This window comes from Melozone crissalis, unplaced genomic scaffold (genome assembly GCF_028551555.1).
Source record: "Melozone crissalis strain CALT ecotype California unplaced genomic scaffold, PUWL_Pcris_2 ptg000009l_1, whole genome shotgun sequence".
Lineage (NCBI taxonomy): Eukaryota > Metazoa > Chordata > Aves > Passeriformes > Passerellidae > Melozone > Melozone crissalis.
Genome location: NW_026535787.1, coordinates 17,107,326 through 17,129,462, shown reverse-complemented (window position 1 = coordinate 17,129,462; position 22,137 = coordinate 17,107,326). Strand labels below are relative to the sequence as shown.

Below are 22,137 nucleotides of genomic sequence, written 5' to 3'. Positions count from 1 at the left end.
CCAACTTCTTCCCAAATAAGAAAAAGAATAAGAAATCAAGTAGTATCATCCCTTGAAGGGGCAAAGCACAGGCCAAAAATCCAGTTTCTCATGGGTCAGAGATATAAAATGTATTTTTCAAGTTTCCAACCAAAAGTATCTGAAAGCACTAAGTATAGCCAGTAGAACAAGTTACATAGTACCACCTTTTTCCTCCCCTAAAGGGAAACTTTTCACACATTCAGTAGCCTATATTGAAAAAGCTTATTTGGTGGTACCTGTTTTTGAAACTACAGGTGACATGTAGTTGGAAGGAAAAGATCCAAACACAGGTGAGACCCATGTATTAGGGCTAACAGGAAAAGGCAATATTAAAAATTACAACTCTGCAATCAACAGTATTTTTGGTGGGTAATACACATAAAATTCTTTACAAATTCTCATACAAATCAGAATCTAAAAGAATTTGTGAGACAAAAGAAGAGCCATCAGTGAGTACAGAAGCACCAACACTCACTATTACACAAAGGTAAGAGCTTTCATTTGGCAGGGAAGTTTACTCCAAGACTTTCTTTCCTATTCCAGACCTCATTTCTATCACTCCTGCATCATAACTGTCACCTTGTATTCAACAATATAGACCATGGTGCATGCAGAATAAAACAAGAGCCAACACATCTCTAGCAAATATAATTTTAAAAAAATCCTTGAAGCTAAAAGGGACAGGAAGTAGCATACCAACTTTTTTGATTTTTCTTTTCAAAAAATATCACTGCAGTATCATAATTAGAATTTTTGCTTAGCAATAGTTTTGTAACAAAACCAATAACTACATGTACAGGTACAGGTATGTACAATATAAGGCAAAAGTGGCCCTGAAACTGTGGGTAGAGATACACCAGCACCATTGAAATGATTCATAATTTGGGCTGAGCTTTTTAAGATAAGAGGTCTGTAGATAACTTGTACATTGCCTTAAAACTTACAAATAATTAGCCTCTAAATGGCTTGGATTATATGTTTCTATATAAGGGATTTAAGAACTGACTTCCTGTTGCTTGCTGTAGATCTCAAAGGTCTGCTGTGTTTGCTGTCCTCACAGTGAAGCATACACATTAGCCACATTCCACATTTAACACTCCAATACACCTGTTTAACAACTGAGTGTCATTTTCACTTTTCCCCTTCTGACTAGGAGAAATATGTTGTATCATTCTGTCAACATTTTCATAACAAAAATATGATGTTGAGAAGTCTGGAATTTATGCAGAAACGTTTTCTACAACTTGATTATTTGTGAATTCACTTTGACCTTTCTGTGAATGCTCACCCAAAAGTCCTTAATGAAATTAACTTAAATTCTGAAGTACTTACATTAAGAAGTCACTGGCAGTAGCTTCCTATGATCCATAATCAGCATCTTCCACTCCAAAGATCAAATTCACTTGCACTTACAAAACACCTTTAGGAAAAACTTTTAATTGATTCAGAGAATTTACACAGTATGCAACTAAATGCCTTTTGACCGAACAAGTTATGTTCAAATTGTACTGGTTTATTTACAACTGTAGTTTATAAACAGTAGCACAAACATCTTTACATGAAAAAAATCTCGTTGCTGAAGTAGGCACAGAGTCAGAGATTCTTGAGGATATTTTCAGGAGGGACTAGGAAGAGGAAAATGTAATACAACAGCTGCTGGGCAAAACTATAAATACATGAGCATTGGCCCAGGTGCAATTTCATGCAAATATTTTCAACAGTTCAAGTTCTATTGGTGTTTACTCAGATACTAAGAAGGAAAAAAAAAAAGGTAATTAGTTCCAGAATTAAGGTGCCCTAGCTTGATTCCTAGTAAAATAACTTAGAATAACTGTTTTTTATAAAGGTCAGTTTAACTTGTTTTACCTTCTGATGAAGTACCAAATCATAGGTTTTGATTCAAGTACTCAGAAGATCTCATGCAGCAAAGCTAATCCCCATTATCTTTATTTCACAGTTTTCGGTGATTTCCCATCAGTCTACAAAGCTGCTCTGCCTTGTCCATGAGAACATTCCTGTACTGAGCTTTGAACAAGAGAACCATTCTTGAACAAATGGAAAGCTTATGATGAACAGTCATAGAGTTGCCATCTCCCAAATCTTCACTAATTTAGAAATTGTTACTCAAAATAATAGAAACAAATGCTTGAATCAATGAAGGTAACTGGTTAAGAACACATTTATCACAGCTATGCAGCACTGGAATTTCTCCCCTGGTTTTCTATGCATTTATCTTCCTGCTGAACACACCTTTGGTCAGTGTGTACTCACTTTTGTGCTGAGTTTTAAACATCTAAAGTTCTTAGATATTTTGCTTCTGAGGAGCAAGGCAACTTGTTTTCAACTCTCATATTCTGTCATGAAACATGCATTTCAATGCACACACTCATATTTACAAGGGAAACAGCCTCAACCTATGAAATGTAAAATTTTGCATAATTAAAAAAAGTCACAACCCTGTAGTAAAAACTACAATTAATTTTAGTGTTTAAAAATAATCATTACAGCCAATTCCAGTTATTTAGCCTAGTAGCTGGTAAGACTTTAAAAACCTCCTAATTTTACAAGTTGCTTGTATTTTTTCCATTTATCTGCAGCCCAAACGTAACCATTTTTAATGTGAAAACTGTTTTTAAGATTTGTATCTGCCTTGTTCAAAAACCTAAATTTTTAATTAGTCTTTGATACTACCTGGTAGGCAAAATCCAATTTCTAGACTGTAGGTAATGGAGATATTTTATTTACAAGGGATAATAATTTAAAAACCATTGTTTTCAATTACTCCTCTGTATCTCAGAGTCTTTCATTCCTTTAACATACTTGACATGAACCCAGCTGCATCTGCTCTTGCAAAGATGCAGATCACTCCCATTAAGGCTGCAAGAAAAAGAAACAAACTGACCTTTATAATAAACACTTCTCCAAAACAAAAAAAAAATTATAATTAAAAAAAAAAATAAAATAAACAAAAATCCTGTTCAGAAATGGATAATAATTTACCCTATCTTAAGCCTGCTACTCAGGCACTCCCACCAGCAAACAGAAAAATTCTCTTAAGTTAGTATTCAGTTGGGAAACAGTCAGCTTGTGTCCACATACAGTATCTTGGTTGCTTCTTCTTTATAAACTGGTCTCTACAAAGTCTTTAGTTATTAACTCTCCAAGGCATCCAATACTTTCATGATCTGTTGTTTTATGGCTTTGGTAGCATCACCTGCATTTGGAATCAAATACCTTAAAAAGAATTAGAAAAAGCCATCATTAATTCACCATAAAATTTTTGAGTATAAATTCCAGAATTCTTTTCATTCTTCTTCTGTCTAGGAGGAGGGGAAGAAGGGAATATATTAAAATGAAAAAAATAATAAGAAAATAACATTTAATTCCTGATTATACTACGAAACTTTCTCTTTGTGAACTTAGAATTGTTGAGGAGTACTTTACAGGCCATCTTGGAAAGAAAAATTGACAATGGGATAGGTCAGGCCATTCCAGATTTCTACAGATAGCACTGTCTGACTGAAGCATAGAGGTCCTTGCTTGGATTTTGTTTTGTGGTATTTTGGTTTTTGTTTTTTTCAATTCCTATAGCTCTAGATCAATCTGCTTTAGTCCACAAGGTGATGATTAAGTAATTCAACAAGCAGTAACGTTCTCTGCATAATTTTAATTTATCTTTACAAACCTAAGGAGCCAACAGGCAGAGAACATCCCTAGTTAGGAAGGAAACTCATCTCCCCTCTCTTGTGAAAACAGAGCATCCCTTGCACACAATTCTCTCCAAGGAAGATGAGAAAACATCCAGCTGGTATCAGCAACCTTCTTAAAACAGTGCCAAGAACAGCAGGCTGCAGCAGTGGAAAAAAGCCTGACACATCACTCCCTCTGACCCCTTCCCCCTCCTAAGCATGCAAATACTGAGCATGGCAACAGGTCACTTCCAGGAATCAGGTTTCAGGGAATCAGAGTTTTGAATTTAGGCTCTGGACTCCTTGCACAATACATAGAGAATATGAGTCAGATGTAAAAAAAAAAAAAAAAAAAAAAAAAAAACTCCACCATACTGTTAAATCCCACTGTTCACAAATCCATACTTTTGCTGCAGAGAACTGTCCGCTTCATTTTTATTTAAGATCTATTACAAAAAGAAAACACTTGCACACATCCCATCCCCAACACTGTAGGTGCAGTTCCTCTCTTCTGGGTCTGATAAACACCCATCATTTTACTGGCAAATCTTTTTTCCTAGTTCACATCTGATTTATGTATTCCTGAACAAAAACTATTATTTTTGAACTCAGTTCTGGGAATTACAGCATACCCCTGATTTCCAGCACCCTGGATATCATTACCATTTACACCCCTGCTACTCAGATGGCTTACCTTTCAACTGCCAGGATTTCTATGCCTGAAGTATTGCTATTTCCATACTTAAAGGTGATCAGTTCTGGGTGTTTCTTCTTGGATGTGATTTTGACTACAGAGTTGAGTGCCTGTCGAGACTGTATGTAAGCCAGGCCCTTCCGTGATGGAATCTCCCTCAAACAGTACATATGGGTTGCTGTTACTAGGAGATGACTTGAAGGAAAAGAAAAACACAAATTAGTTTTGTTAATGAATTAAATATCAGCTCTTTAGAAAGTTAAATTCTATGACTAAACTACATGGAGAGAAGTAGATAATACAGCTACCGAATCTAAGAAACAGTTTTAATACTTCCATAATATCTAATGAAGAAAGAAAGCTCTACAAAAGACTTCAGACTCATTTCCTTGAGTGCTGTAGCACAGCCATTTCTGAAAACAAACATGGCATTGTCCCCAGCATTACTGGTGCACAGCCCCCCTCTCCCCCTTCAATTTTCCTTACTACCTTCTTCTTCAAAGCAAAACTTTACACCAGGTTTTTTACATAATTACCATTCTACAGCACTGCAAATACAAGAATGCAAATACAGTAACACTGTGTTCTAGTTTGTTTCACACTTTCATTTCTTGGTTTAATATAAAGGCCAAGTTAAGGGACCAACACTTGTTTTTTAGAATGTATATCAAGATGGATGTTTTCACTGAACTTAATTCAGTACCTGGGAAACATATGTCCATTTTCTTTTACTTCATTGCATGGAAAGTTGTACTTCACATCAGGTTTATTTATCCACGTTTGGATGTTGACGACCTCTTTTCGATCATCGTCCGACATTGAGGAGCTGTCAATTTCATCTGGTTTGAATGGAGGGGGAAAAACATTAAAAAAAATAAAATTCACACCCATCAACCAACTTTTCAATTCACTTAAACCCACTGTAGCTAGACTGGTTCAAAGCAAGTGTACCCAACCATACAGAATTATTTAAGAGGGAAGAAAGAAAAAGGCATATCTGATATTTCTCTCAATTTTCTCTCAACAGACAAGCATTTTTAGGTCAGGGGGTATCTTAGGCTGGTCTGATTTGTCCATGCAGTAAAGTTTGATGGATTTCTTTCACAATGGTAGTCACTTGTGCAGACTTTCCTTGAAGCCATATAAACCCTTTGCATTTAAACCACCAATATCTTTGGGCAAGGAGTACCAAAAGCAAGCCAACTACAGTCCAGGAGAATCTCTTCTTGTGGCTTCTAGTTTCTTTCACAAGAAGAAATGAACACCTGTTGATCTCTTTCAAGGCCAGGCATTATTTTTGTGGATCACTTTTCCTCCCTTAAAATGCCTCTTTCACATAACAAAACTTCTATATTCAGCTGTGCCTTTTGTGAAAGTAATATCACATCTTTCCTCACCTACTTATGCCTCTCTGAACCTTGTCCTGTTCAAACATTGCTTCTGACATCAAGGGCAGAAGACACACAATATTTAATGTGTGAGTGAATCACAGATTTCGGAGCATTTGATTGTTAATGACTGCTTACTTGTTATAAACCCACTGCAGCTGGACACAGCCAAATCATTCTAGCACCACTGGATCTGAAACTAGAAGTAGTTGAGGGGTTTTTAATGTCTTTCTTGCATTAAATTCATACTGAATTTCATGTGCCATTTTATTACCCAGTCATGCCAATTAGCAAAAGACTCAGTCTGTCCTTACTATCTCATATAACCTTGGATCATTAGCAAAAATTGTCATCTTTGCCTTCACATCCTTATTTAAGGAAATTTAAGAACATATTCCAACCCAAAATTTTCAGCACAGACCTCTGTGAAACACCCAAAACTCCTGCACATGTTATTTCTTAGTTGCAAAATACTGCTTTTATGTCTTAAGATGGTGATTATGTTTACATAGTAATTTTGGTGTTACATTAGAAGAAATTAGGCAACCTAGTTATCGAACACAATTAACTATATTAACTCCATACAAATTACTCCCAGAAATAATTCAGGACAGCTCTTCAAAGAGCCTTTTTCAAAGCCGGTTTCCTAGACTTTGTTAAACTATTTACTTCATTGCAATTCAGAATCTGAAACACACTTTGGGAAACATTTTCACTGAAAAATACATTATGGAACTGAAGCAAATGGACCAATAATCCACCCTCATGTCACAGAAACACAGAATGGCTGAGGACCAAAGGGATCTCTGGAGGTCACCTGGTCCAACCCTCCTGCTCAAGCTGATCCACCTAGGGCAGGCTGCAATAATTCCAGCTGACTGCAATTACTACAGAAAAACCCCAAACACAAAAACTTCACTAAACAAATTATTCAGAAACAGGTTCACTTTTTGTATTCTTCTGTATCAAGATCATATGTATTTCACTTCATATGTGTTGGCTTTGTTTATTCCAATTGCTCTGATTCTGCTTACTTACCAAGTGTAATAGTGCTTTTAAAAGCAAATATTAAATAATAGAACTTAGTTAAAAAATATTACTGAAAACATGTTCTAGACAATCTGTCTTGGAGGAGCTGGTTTTCTGAAACTACACAGACTTTGTAAAACACTATTATGGATGCTCAAAGAACTGTGCAAACTTAATTACATGGCGTTTGGAGAAATATTTTGTTAGTATTAAAGCTTCTGCCTGATAATTTCACTTTGCCCCTTCACAATTTTTATTGCAGATGATGATCAACTGTTTGTCATTAATGTTATTTAAACCTGTGACTCTCATTAACCTTCCTGAACTGTTTCTTTTGTATATCAAAGATTCTCAGACTAGTTACTTGTTTCTCCAACACAAGCCAAACATGCCTTTTGGCACAGAAGGGTTATTTGTGAGATTATGATTGGGAGTGGGCTAAAACTATCAGAGCAAAACCAGGGCAACAGTAGGTGGGAACCATTCTGATGTTAGAGCTGCTCTCAAAAAAACCTCCAAACAAACCTTTATGAAATGTGTGGTGTTCCAATTTTGCCTGTAGTTTTTCAAGGAGATAAAAAATTTAAATAAAAATTGCATGGTTTTTTTTCTACAGCAATCTGCATGCATATCAAGAGATGAATCAATTATTAATAGATTCAGTGCTAAAAAGCCAAGTCTGAAACATTGGAGAGGTGTGCACACATTGGCCATTTAAAATCTAGCTCCCACTATATTGCAGAAATTCAGATCATTACACTAACTGACAATACTAGACATTTAAACCGAGATACATCAGCCAAACCAGGTCTTTTACATTTTGCTTTCTGTTGTAATAAAGGCACAACTGCCAGCTTACACATCTGAGATCAGTGTTGTAAAAGATCTTTACTTCAGAAATAACAAGTGAAGACAAAAGATCCCCTAAATCTGCTTATTTCAATATCTTCCTGTTGGCTGTTTGGTGCTTACCCCAAATTACTTTTTATTTAATCTGCTCCTATGTATTTGAAGGGGGTCAGTCCTAGGCATTACCATAACATACATGAACAACAGTAATAGACAAGTATCATATTGCAAGACAAAGATGTAAGATACACTGATTTAGTGCAATTTAATAACTTTGTCTAAATAAGCTAATCTAGATAAAAGAAAAAATTTCTACTGTACCAGTATCATATTCTTCTTCATCTCCAATGCTGAATACTGGCTTCACACCACGGTAGGGTTTTCCTACTCTGTCACTGCTGCTGACATGTCTGTGGGCAATGAAAAGGACAGGAGAAGAAAAGTAGCTTCCAAATTGATGGTCTGAGTTCCACAGTAACATATTAGCAAAATGTAAACACAGCTGTGCAACAGAGAAGGACAAGAGACTCTCATGAAGCCTGCAAGGAAGAAGTGAGTGACCCACCAAGCAGCTTGGTTAGTGAAAGCACATAGTTCAGTCACTTTGGGAGCCTGACTGTTGTAACAGAGAGAGTGGAAAGAAATACTGTTCTGTTTAAAAAAAAACATCTTCTGCTCACCTTCTCAAATGGCAGCACACATTAGAGACCTGAAAACTGACAACCTGCTGCGTTTCTAGCATGAAACAAAAACATATCTGGATGCCAAATTCAGATAAAGCAAAAAACAAACATTATCAACTAACATATCTGGAAATTCATTTTTCTGGTTAATTCCTCAAAGGATAACAAAATGGCTTAAGAACTACACAGTGGGGTTTCTTACAAACCATCTGTGGTAGACTAAACCCTGATTTCCTGATAATTACTTCCAGTTTGAGTCAAATCTTGAAATATTTGCTCAAACAATTCCTACTGCTACAATCCCAGCCCCAGTGTGATATTCATGTGTTGTCAAAAATCACATTTCAATTGTTTCTGCAGATCATATCAAATGACACAAACACACACAACTGACTCTTTATGTGTGACAGTAAAATTGCAAATCCTGAGATATTTTAAAGCTCCAGCTCAGAATGCTGCAATTACAGAGTCACAGCTGAATTAAAAGCTCTTGCCCTCAACTGTTAAGAATACCTGAAAAATGAGAAAAATCTGAAAGTTCAGAAAGCAACAACTGAGGCAATTTCTGAAAAAACCAAACAGTTCATAATTTTAGCCTTCAGAACTGGCAACACTTAGCAGTTTTAAAAAACTCAAAACAAAACCAGAAAGCCTGTCTGTCCCTCTCCTCCAGTTCAATAACCTCCTTCCCCATACTGTGTGTTTATGTTTCCTACCAACCCTAAGCCTTGGCTCCTATTTAAAGAACATTCATAAACTCCAGTTTAAATGCTACTGTAGAACCAAGCTGGACAGGGAACAGGTTTAGTAACATGTACATTAATGCTGTTACTTAGGGATATCTGAAAGTATAACTGAAAGTCAGAAAAGAAAAAACCCATTTTCTATGGGTAAAATTCACTAATATAAACAAAATAAGGAAAAGTTTAAAAACCAAACAAACAGAAATGTGGGCTACAATGGCACAAAAATAAGCATACAATAACATGCTCATTAGTGTTTAAGACAATAAGCATCAATGACACTGACAATCCAAGAGGGCAGTGCTTCCATATGGAGGCTTTTGTAAATATGCTTTAGTAATACACAACCAATTGAGTAAGAAGCAGCACATTTAAATAATGTCAAATTGAATTATGCAGAGGATCTAAAAGCAGATCTCACTGGTGGTTATCAAATGAAGTTAGTCAGGACAAGAGTGGACAAGAGAGTAAAAAGCTACTTTATAAAATCCTGGTAACATCTTAAACTAGAAATTGATTCCCTTTAACCTGCTTACATGGAAGACCATCATTACACGGTTACAAACTGAATGCAATGTCCTTTGGTGGCAAACCTGCCAAATAGAACATCCTGGTGATAAACACAAAGTAGATCTAATTAAATTGATACAGAAAAAAATGCCATTCTAGGTTTTTAAGAACTGTAATTTTAAGAAAATACTATAGGGATATAAAGTGTGAGCCAATTTATTCTTGCATCTACCCAATGAAAGAAGATGTGCAATAGGGGTGAAAGGAATAAACAAAATCACCAAAGTAAAATCTCAATATATCAAAACTTCTTGGTTACAAACACAGATTCCTGCATCTCTGAGTTATCAAAGAGTCACCATATTTAATTTGGTATTTTAACACTTGCTCACCATATTCTAGAAACAGATCAACAAAATGTGGGGTACAATCCCCATGATCTTAAGTATTTCGAAATTAACAAAACATACTATGTGCTACTGGGCCATTCCCATTGTTCTTCTACAGAGCATTACTACTGATTTTTCTCACATGAACAACATCTTCCTGTGATGCTTTTGGGTGACTCTCAGGTCAAATTATGTACAAATTACGTGAAAGAAAAATTAGTCAAAAACCCTTGCAAACCCACTTTTAGTATTTTCAGTAATTCATCCAGCACTAACCTTTGTGCATTTCAGTGTAAGTGGGTCAAAAGCTACAGAACTCCTAAAGTATAACCAAAGTTTGAAAGGGATTATGCATGAGCTGCTCTTGCTCTTCAATTACCACAAGTAATTTTATAAAAACCCAAGTCACAGTTTTTATTTCTGAAATAATTACAAGACACTGTATGTGAGTCAAATGTGAAGGGCCTCCACATTTGCATGAAATGTAGTAGTTATGTGAACCAGATGAGGTAGAATTGCAAAGCATATTTACTTATCAGGTTTTTTTTCCCAGTAATGAGCATGTCTGCTTCTTTCAGCATGTTCTATCACCAATTGATAAGATGCATAAAAATTTGAGGCTTCCAGACAGAATTTCTGTATGGGTTCCCTGTCATATCTAAGTTCTAATGATATTTTATGAAAAGTTTACTTTTCATAATTATAGTCTCTCTTGTTAACACCTTAAGCCATAATTTGTTCAGCAATTTTTCCTGGTTTCTTCTACTAGTACAGGTTACTAATAAAATGTATATAGGAAATGACAGGTTAAAAGAAAATCCATAAAAAGCAATAGTGAGGAAGAGAACAGAAATAACAAAGCAGAAACTTAAGAGAAGAAAGCACTGCCAATACATTCTTTTTTCTTCCTTTAGTCTCTTGACCAGTGCTTGTAAAAAGCAACAGTTTTAATATATTTCAAGAAATTAAATTCATATCAAAATATGCAAGCAACCTTGTCAGTGTAACCAATGCTTACAGACATTGTGATGCCATGCTAAATACAAGAAAGGTGGTTTTAGTCAGACTGCTGAATTGTCAAGCTTACCGCTCCAGGCTTGCTCTGTCTGGCCAGGAAATATTGAAAGGTATTCTACAGTACATTGGGGCAGAGGACAGAATAAAAGAATTAAAAATATTTAAGGGAAAAACCTAGATAAATAGCAGAAATTCTCTATATTGGCAATGTATCTTCTTCAAGGAGGATGTTTGTAAATAAAAACAAGGCTTCATGAAAGCTGGACATGAGGTAAATAAATATTTGCAAAAAAATCTACTAAAAGATGCATTTCATAGGCTACCTGTGGTGTACATGTAAGCATTACCTGATTTCACAGAATGGCCTGGCTTGGAAGGGACTCTAAAGACCAACTTGTTCCACTCCTTGCCCTGCACAGGGACACCTTACACCAGACCACATTGCTTAGAGATGCATCAATCCTGGCCTGGAGCATTGCCAGGGACGGAGCAGACACAGCTTCCCTGAGCTATCTGTGCCTCACCACCCTGTAGAGAATTTCTTCCTAATATCTAAGCTAAATCTACCCTCTTTCAGTTTAAATCTTCAGTCATTCAGTTTAATTCCTCACAAAGCAAAAGCTATCAAACATTATTTAAGAATATTTTGCCTCTAATGGTGAAATAAAAGTAGTAACAGTATTTTAGAAAATCATTTTCCAACACAGAAAGAAGGAATGATCTGAGGTACTATTAAAAATTACTCATCATTTGGCATGTATTTTCAATCCTGCTATCAAACAAATGCTAGGTTTCTGAAATTCCTGAATACCAGTGTCTTAGTATTCAACATACACCTTCAAAGGCGGGAATTTAAAGAACTACAACAAGTATTTCATTAAAGCTCTGACAGATGAATGTTGTTATTCTTGTATCTAGTTAAAATAATTATTTGGAATGACCACTTCCAAATTTCAGTCTACTTGCACATTCTCATTCCCTGCTGTACCCGAAGACACAAAAACCAAACAAGCATCGATTCTGAGTTTGAAAAGCAGCTTTACAAAAGGATTTGGAAAAAATCGAGATCTTTAAAAGAGGTAAACTCAATTTGCCAAGATGCAGCAGTGAAAAAAACCAAAACAGAACAAAACCAACCAACCAAAAGAACCTACCTGGAATCCTACTGTCATTCATCTATTTCATTAGAGTCAGGATGGGGAGGAATGGAAATGAAAGTGAAATAATTTTTCACTTTCAGGCTAAACACAAAATTGACAGACTATAAATGAAATTAAGTGACAAATTCTAGATAAACATCAAAGGCAAGAGGGACCCACACTGGCCTTCCAATACTGAGGGGCACAGTTGGCTCCCTGGGTCATGATAGAATTGTGAGGAGGGTAGGGGTAGAAAATGAAAAAACTGAATATGGGAAACAACTTTTTCCTAATTAGCCCAGTTTTCACTTACAAACAGCCACATGAAATAGGAAGTCACATCTCCCAACTAATGCACAGTGAGATATAAATGACTCACCTGTCCACTGGAGTAGATGTATTTTCAATAAAACTGATAACTTTCTCTTTCACATTCACAGATTTAGTCTTCAAAGCAACTGTCATTTTATTCACTAGGGATTTCACTCCTTTTCCATCACCTGAACCGTTAGGAGTATCACCCTGTAAAAGTAACTCCTCTCAGGATTAATCATATAAAACCATATATGTTATTTCATCTCAATGAATTTATGAAAAAGGAAACAGAGTACAAAAGAGAAATTCACTTTTTGGTACTCAGTAGAATCTCAATTACACAACTGAGTATTTCTTTAGAATTCTATCAAATAACAGCAATGATATTGAGGAAAATATCATCCCACAAAGCAAGCTTGACAAACTATATTAATGAGCACTCTGCTATGGACATCTAGACAAAAGAATCCTATTAGTGATACATTGCATCTAAATTAAAAGCTAAATTCTACACATAATACACCAGCTGTGGAAAAGATACAATTTTGAGCTTTGCCATGAATTTGTATGCCACTTTATAGTAACTTGCTCCCAGAGTGAATAAGAGCTAAGGAAAGAGCTGTCTATTACATGTATTCTGCTGGAGAATGACTACAGCAAGTTCTTACCTACAAACTCTTCCCCTCAAGAGGATAAAAATGTTTAGGTCACCTATGACTTGACTGGGATCATAGTTTGAAATTAAACACACAAGTGAAAACAGTCATGACTTGCAATAATGCATTTTATGGAATAGAATGAGCAATGTGAAGAAAAAAACACATGACACCTAGGGCTCCCATCCCACTGTAACATTTACACTAAAATTCCACTTACATCAACAGAGCTTATGCTATTTCTTGAGCCTGAGGTACTAGCAATCCAGTGGCCATATCCATTTTCTGGTCCTTCCACATTGATATCTGCTAAGTGCTGTTGGAGGGCTGTTAAAAGGCCATTAAAAACATTCATAATTACACTGGACTTAGTCTATTGATGAAAATTTTGTATATACCTGAAACTCATCAGTAACAGTTTTTTCCCCACAATTCAATAAAATAGATAAATTCAGCAGTCACTATAATAATCTTTGGCTTTTCTTTCAGTAGTATAAAGGCATTAAGAAAATCTAATTATCTAATGCCTATTTATCTACCTAATATACTAATTATTTTAGTAAACATTTAGAATACAGCAGCAATTAAAAATAAATCGCTGCTTTGATCTTGAAGACAGCTCTTACAACACCACACATTTTATTAATAATGCCTCTATTGTATTGTTATTAATGTCATATTGTATCACAGATCTCTCCACTGTTGTAGAGACTGATTATTTCCAGCAAAGTCAACTAATCAATTATGAACTCCTGATTTAAGAAATCATAACAGCAGTTAATCGGAGAAGGAATTTCTCCAATTTCTGCATTAATTTTTCACTATTAAGAAATTTGGGAAAGCCCTAAGAGTTAACCACAAATGTGCAAGTGCACAGTGTTTACTTACACAAAACAAAAATCTTACAAATGAGACCTACTTGCTATGCACTTAGATGATTTTTAGCAAAAGTCTCAGAAATACCAAGTTAAGATATCAGGATTTTTCAAGTCAAATTTCATTATTAATTAGCTTACCCATAAAGCCTCCTTTGGCAATGCTTACATACTCCTTATTTTTCTGCAACAGAAAAGATAATTCTGATCAGAGCAAAAACCTGTGGAATGAGTTTGGCAAGTATGGTAATGGAACAGGGGTTAGTTTGTTTCCTAAAAACTAAACTCAAGTAATGTAGAAACCAGTTCAGATTTTAAGGAGAAAATGTTTTGCCATTTACCATCAATGGCACATGCAGACACCCTTTACTCCAGCTGTTAAATCAATTTAATAGTACCTGTAAGAAATGTGCTAACACCATGTTCATGTACATGTCTTCCTCTTCCCTGCCACTTCCCATGAAGCAGAGATGCTCCCCACCAGCTATAGAGCCAGACTCAATAGATTGTTTTTGTGCTTCTAACAGGGATTTTACAGACTGTGCAAATTCTGATGGGTTTTGAAGCATCTGTGGAATGAACAAACAAAAAATGCTGTTTGACACCAAGATATTGTAAGATGAGTTGTGAAAGGAGACAAACTTTGAGAATGGTTACAATTCCTTGAGCACAAGCAAGGCAAGCTCAGCACTGTGCAAGTCACACACACAGAATCTGACTGAGACCTCATGTTACATAAAGAACACTGTGAATGGTCCTTCACTTCCCCATCCCACTTGCCCACCCCAGGAAAGAAACACAGCTTACATTTGTTAGTTTAATTCTGAAGGCATCAAGTAATAGTGGAACAAGTCTTTGCAACTTTCATGTTGCACTGATTTGGTAATACAGCAGTGGGACTGGTTTCCATATTTACACATGCCTGGGCACAACACATCCAAACTTGGGAGATTTGAAACCCTATAAACTACCTAGAATTTCTAGATGCTAGTAAAGTCTTCCTCTTGTTGTTTCCCCACTAAGCTTTTTCTCATTTACTTATCAAGATTTAGGAAAAGAAATTACAATTGAGAGTACAAGGAGGTATCTGTGATTCTTTGTACTCTCAAAAAGCTAAGGCTGGGATACATGAAGGGCTACTGTGTGTGCAAAAACATGAGTTCCACATGAAAGAGATGGAGAAACAAGGACTTTCTCAACACAGCTAGAATTTGAACCTCTGTTTGTGGGGAAGGTACTTCTTTAAACTCATAAGAGAATTTTGACCTGCAACTGGACTGAGGGGGACAGGCAGGGGCCAGAAGGGATTCTCATCATTTTGTCTGTACGTGGATCAAATGATGAAGGACAAAGTCAAAAGAACACAACCTAGCCATCAGTGAGTAAGGCTGAATTTTAACTGGGGTTTTCCTAGAGATAAAGGCTGCTGCTTTATTACACAGGTCCTAAATCTCACCACTTCCTGTAACTATAAATGAGGTGAATTCCAAAGTTCTCTCTCCCCATTCTCTCTCCTCACAATAATTTCTGCATACTTTGCACATACAGGAATATTAAATGCATTAAAATTCCATTAATGACTTGTCATCACAAAGGTTTTTCCCTATAATGTTTTCATAGCATTGACTTTTACAATAAAGGATGAACCTGGTGACACTCATCCACCATAAAAGACCATTAATTCCAATATACAATTTAAATACATATGAACTGATCACATCTAATTTAAGACTTGTTTTCATGGACTCCTTTTCCATATACTACCAGCTATTTGTACTACTTAATAATTTTAAATGCTTATTTCTACTACACTGAATATGATATTCAATTAAGACTAGCAGAACACCCACATAGGACAGGTAAAGTTTTTCCTAAATGATTTTTGATCCAGGTTAAAAGCCACACTATCAAAGAACCATTTAGGTTGGAAAAGACCTTTGTCATTGACTCCAACCACGAACCTCACACTGCCAACTCTCCACTGTTAAGCCACATTCCCAAGTGCCATGTCTGCAAGTAATAAATTGAGTCACCTCCAGGGATGGTGACTCAACCCCTTCCCTGGGCAGCCCATTCCAATGCTTGACAACCCTCTTGGGGAAGAAATTTTTCCTAATATCCAACCTTAACTTCCCCTGGTGCAACATGAAGCCACTTCCTCTTGTCCTACAGCTCATTACTTGGGAGAAGAAACTGACACCCATCTTGCTACAACCTCCTTTAGTTTGCCCTTCAGCCTCCTTTTCTCTCCCATGCAATTATATTTAATATTTTATTTACACATGGGCATATAATACTGAATAATGCATCATTTTAATTAGAGAGGTAAAGATATTAGATGCAGGATTGAACTTAACTAAGGTATAAAAGTCTTTTATGACATAATTTCAAATAAATCATTCCATACAGCTTCCAAAGACTGCTTAAAGTAAAATAGTTGAGGGCTAATCCAGAAGTGATGAATACACTGCTGAAATGGAAGTGATTTTGGGGGGGAAAAAAGGACAGAGAAAAATATGATTGAATGTTCAATTAGGAATTCATAATCAAATAAAATCATACAAAATCTTCATCGAAGTTATTAACTCACAGCATATCTCAGTGCCAAAATCAATGCACTTTCATATTGTACAGCAAAAATTTTAAAGAAGCAACCAAATTCTTTTCAAGATATATGCCCTGTAAAAGCAGACTGTAATAAGACTGGCTGTGGCAAAAAAAAAAAAAGAGACTAAGAAAAGAAGTGTTCTTTTTAAAAATTAATTACACCTTTCACTGGAAATTAGAATGCTAAAAAGAAATTTCTCCTCCAAGCAATGTATAGTCTTTAGTCTGTATGGGTTTCCATTCCTAACCAAAGAACAGGAAGTCTGGAATCCCAAATTCTTATGTTATTAAGGACTAAACTTCTCAGTAAAATGATGGTTCTACCATCTCCTTTAGAGAAGCTGAAGTCTTATTTTTAAAGTCTTATCATCACATAGCTAGACCCTGCAGTACACAGACTGAAGCCTAAATTAAGAATACTTCATTTTTCAAGGCAGGCATTTCTCTCCCCTTCTATCTCAGTTAGATTCAAATACCAGTAAAGAAACAAAAAGCATACAAACCAAATCTGAGTCTAAATGAAATGCTGTTGATAAATGCCCAGCATTGTACTGCTCTGCAGGACGACAATCCACTACAAAGAATCTCACTCCTTCCTGAAAGAGAAATTTTTCAACTTAAAAATTGCATAATTATTGACAGAATTCAATTACAGTTACATTCAAATCAAGACTTTACATTCACATTTTAATACTAACTCAAATATTACAGGAACTGCTCAGAGGGGCTAAGAGCTGTTTAAAAAAAAAAAAATCTTACTTCATTTGATTAATCTGAACTTTGTCTACAGCTACCCGACCACCAGCAGGATTTTAGTATCAGCTTTCCATTAATACATCAGCTTGTGCATGGGAAAGGATCATCCAAGTGCAATTATACAATTTCTACTGAGAGGAAACATAGTGGGTATGAGGCAATCCAAGAGGCCACTACTAATCAGCACAGCACATAAGGATGGGTTTATGTCCCACCAACTTGGACAGGATATAAACAGATGCTTAACTTTATTTGGATGAGTAAAAAACCCAAACTATGCATGACAAAACTGGGGCCTGGAAACTGCAACAAGAAGTCAGTGGTCAATAAGAAACACTGCACTCTAACTAGATTATGATCCACATATGGGTCTTAAATATTTCTAGTGAAGTCCCTGCATCTACATCTCCAATTAACTTCTACTGAAACAAGTTCAATTTTCTTTTTTCCCTTTAAACCTTTCATGGACAAAAGACAGATATTCCTTAACAGCATTCTTCTCAAAGGTACTGAGTAGTGAGTTTTAAATTTTCCTCTACAACAGCTTTATTTGGAAAGGAATTCAAATTAGTGAGATACTACTTTTAGCTCACACTCCTCAAATTCCAGTCAGCTCCCCTATGCTCCTTGCTACAGCACAAATGCATTGAAGACAGCAGATCATTTACAAGGAAGAAAACTTGAAGACAAAAATATTTTTCCTGAAATAGCAAATGCTCATCTGTACTGTTAGCATTTAAAACTAGTGGTTAGTGATTGATTCTTTCCTTTTTCTATAGAACTGGGGGGGAAGGTTAATTCAATATACTGACTCCTTGCTGCTGATTTGCTTGCAGAATCTCGGACACAGAAACTGCTAGACAGAGAGCCTGGCTCAAGTCTGTGTCATCATCTTTGAGGCCCAGCAGGCTGCTGCCAAAAAGACTGTGGTTGTCCTAATAAGGCAAGGAAAAAAAAATTAGGCGAAGCCATTGTCTTTATGTGTGAAAGTTTAAAATTAAACCATATGTTGCAAATATCAAGTTCGACATGTGTATCCCATCCACACAGTAATGAAACTTTTGATGAACTGAAATTCTTTCTGAAAAATCATGCAAGGTCTGCACTTCCATTACAAACATGCTTGTTCACCACTTTCCCCATGCCAACATGCCTCTGGTATTTGTTTTTTAGTTGTTTGTTTTGTTTTTTCCCCCACAAGAAAACCTCCCATATCTGCCTACACACATCAGAGGAAGTACATACAATCTCAGGGCAACAGCTACCAAATACTTTTATTTCATTCATTCACTAAGTCAGATATCATGACTAATGAAGAGTTGCAAAAACAGTGCAGGTGATAATAGATTTATCTATAGATAAGAGACTTTTTCTTCTTTGTTATTGCAAATACAGCTACACTGCTGTGCAGTGTACTACAATGCAATTGTGTCAATATGAAGTTCAGCTTCATCAGTTCTTACAAGAGCCTCATTTGGAAAATGAGATTATCAGTCATGAAGTGAGAATATTGCAAGGAAGCTTCTCTCACGTGTCAGTTAACCTTATCTTTCAAAGATCCTAACAGTAAATACCACCAGATTAACAACATGAAAAAATGTTTAAAAAAAGAATATTGCAATGAAATATTCAAAGTTACTGTCAGCAAGAGCTTAAACATTTGTCAAAATTTCAGAGAATTTCAAAATTACAGTTATTACCTTCCTGAAAGAAGCTGGAGTTTTGCTACAGTAATATTGTGCCAAAGAGAAGAGATCTTCTATATCCTCTAAATCGAGATTGGCTGGTGATGTTTCTAAGAATTCTGAGACAGACAAACAACATAAAATGCAACACTATTTCAGACACAGAAATCAAACAACACAGATCATAAAAGAACTTATTTTTAATAAGGCATAACAATCTAGTGAATTGACTAAGCATGAATATTGATTCACTTTCCAGAGGAAAAGTGAAGATACAGGAAATACTCCTTATGCATAGAAAACTTTTTGCTAGACTTCTAAGCAAAATATTTTTTATCACATTCTTACTCCCATATAGTTTTAGCTTTCAATTCTAACTTAGCTACTTCTCTAAAGAGCTCTGACCATGAGAATCCTTTAAAATGAGTATTTAATCAGTAGCACTGGTCTCTGTTCAGGACAACCCAGGGATCCCAGGGATGTAGTTCTGCAGTATACGACAAAGACACAAAATTCCAAGCACTTTCATTTTAAACTACTAGAGATGATTAATTACATTGTATTATGTGTGTAAAAAAATACAAAGGCAAGAGTTATTTAAATTTTCCACTGAAATTTAATGCATTTTCTATAAAAACAATTAATTAGGCTCAAATCAAGTGCAAATGATGAAAATCCAGAAAATGCAACAAGTGGAGTAGATTTAAAGAAGGATTTGCCAGCTGTTGCTTTAGGCTTGGAAAGACCAGTTTCTGGTGATTGTTTCCAGTACTTCAAACTGAAGTACAGAAATAGGTGTGGGAGCACTAAAAGGAGTAAGGAAAGAAGGTCAAGGATAGGACAGCAAAAGTAAGAAAGAATTAGTGTGGTGAAGGGATTAAAAAATCAGAAAATCACATGGAAATTAACAATCTAGCTCTTTAGCAATAAAAAATAGTAATAAATGGGGATTACAGTATATAGTAAATATTTCACTAGCAGCTATGTAAGAGAAGTACTTACTTATCATTTCTTCTTTATCTGATTCTTGTGCTAAGATAACGTCTCTGAAAACAGTAAAGTCACAGGCATAGATTAAGTCAGTAAAACCAAAATGAAATAAACCTGGATTAAAACAATGTCAGCAAAGAATGTCCCAAAGAATTAACTGTACACTTACTTTGCATTGACAAGGATGATCAACATTAAGAAATAAATAAAGAATGGATCTGCTTGTTGTAGATATCCATCCCATATTGCCTGAGTGACTTCAGCTGAACAGTAGTATGAGAAGAGGCTTCCAAGCTAAAAATTTGGAAAATAATGTGAGAAAAAGCAATTACCAGGAACAATCATATCAGGAATACATTTTTAACAGAGATACAAGGTATCTGAAAGAAAATAAACCCAACAAAATTATGATAAAGCCTACATCTGCACAATGTACTGAAAGACAGTTCTAACCTCTAAACCGACTTTTATGGAAACAGTGCACAACACTACAGATTATCTTTGAATAAATATGACTATTGTGAAGGCAAAGTTGGCTGCACACTGCCAGCCTTGCAAATTCAAGCACAGATAACACAATCAAGCTGGAGTACTGTTTAGCTCACAGCCACTGCTAAATACCAATTATACCAACAAGACAATCATAAGAGAATATATTTACTCAAATAGCATAGCAATTAGGGTTTTGAAAGGATCCTGCAAACATAATTATTTTTATTTTCCACAGCAGAATTGAGCTAATTGAACATGGTTGCATATTAGTTTGACAACATCACTTACTTAACATTACATTATGATGCTTTATGACTGAGGAATTAAACATTTGCAAGCATCAGAAAATTTTCATTACCATTTAAGAAACTCTGCCTGTTCCCATGCTCCCACTTGAAAATACATCCTCTCTGATATACAAAATTCAAAGCAGATAAAAGGTAGGAACTTCTTACTATACATGCCAGATTTACAATCACACCTAACTCAAATGCATGCCACCTGACTTCACTGGGGTCTTACTGTACTCACTGATGCACACAAATTCCACACACATTCACAAATCTATCAACACAGCTACAGCTTTCAAAAGCTTTAAAACACTATCATGGAATATTTCAACACTTCCTAGTATAGTTTTATAGCAAAAGATAGATCTATTCAATTCTGGCTCAAATGCAATTGAAGACAAAACATCCATGAACAAGATGACAATGGCAGGTCTCAGTATGATGTTTACATACTTTTAAGTATTAGTGATACACCTATATAGACAGGTTGTTCACAGATGAAACAGAGAATTTTACTCATTATATAAAATGAAACTTAAAATTTTTTCCTAAAATTGTACACCAAGAAGCATGATGTTGAGGACTGGCAGCTACACCAGCTTATTTCACTACCACCTTCAGAGAGAAGATTCTTTTTCTAATTAGGTTTCAAAATTTGAAGAAACAACTTCAAAGAATTTTGTATGTACTAAGGAAAATTGTATTAAAAAATGGAAATTGAGTGACAAAAAAGGACCTGATTTCTCTTTTGAAGGCTCATGAGACTGGCAAAAGGCAGATTTTGAGAATGCGAAAATTTTTCCTAGACACATTTCTATCCTAAAATTGGCAGCAGCCTTAAAAAAGAACAAACAAAAAACACTCCAAAGACAGACCTGACAGTTTAATAATTCATTCATTTTCACTTCTTTAACTGAAAATTCACAAGATTGAAAAAAAATTTTACATAGCCAATGAGTATGAAAGAAGAACCTAGGAAAGTTCATGGGTCAAAGCCTTCTCTACTAAATTACAGACTTTGCCTGTGCAAGCACAGTATCATGATTTTGTATTGCATATACTAAGTAGCCTTGATACAAAAATTTTGTTGTAGTCCTGCTACACAAAATTTATAAAAAATAATTGAGGTGAGAATTTTTGTAACTACATATAATCTGAGGCAGTTTTGAAGAGGAAATGACTAATGCTTCAAAAGCTGTAAAATATATGTGCCTAAATTCTAAAAGACATATATATATGTCTCAGCAGGGAGGTTTCTAAAACAATTCATTCTTCAGCTTTAAAAGATCTGTTAGACTGATGTTACCCATATCTACAACA

General features: G+C 35.5%; 1 protein-coding gene across 1 annotated transcript in view; it reads right to left on the bottom strand.

Annotated features, from left to right (window-relative positions):
- Positions 1-22,137, bottom strand: part of TBC1D23 (TBC1 domain family member 23) — a 36,541-nt gene that overhangs the window by 3,389 nt on the left and 11,015 nt on the right. The window contains exons 6-18 of the mRNA XM_054270183.1: positions 20,205-20,329; positions 20,048-20,091; positions 19,061-19,164; positions 18,173-18,295; positions 17,108-17,200; positions 14,396-14,566; positions 14,139-14,181; positions 13,343-13,449; positions 12,531-12,673; positions 7,992-8,080; positions 5,108-5,243; positions 4,405-4,599; positions 1,354-3,255 (exon numbers count right to left, since the gene is read on the bottom strand). Of these exons, the coding sequence (XP_054126158.1) occupies positions 3,174-3,255; positions 4,405-4,599; positions 5,108-5,243; positions 7,992-8,080; positions 12,531-12,673; positions 13,343-13,449; positions 14,139-14,181; positions 14,396-14,566; positions 17,108-17,200; positions 18,173-18,295; positions 19,061-19,164; positions 20,048-20,091; positions 20,205-20,329 (1,455 nt within the window). The 3' untranslated portion in view covers positions 1,354-3,173. The remainder of the gene's footprint in view (positions 1-1,353; positions 3,256-4,404; positions 4,600-5,107; positions 5,244-7,991; positions 8,081-12,530; positions 12,674-13,342; positions 13,450-14,138; positions 14,182-14,395; positions 14,567-17,107; positions 17,201-18,172; positions 18,296-19,060; positions 19,165-20,047; positions 20,092-20,204; positions 20,330-22,137) is intronic.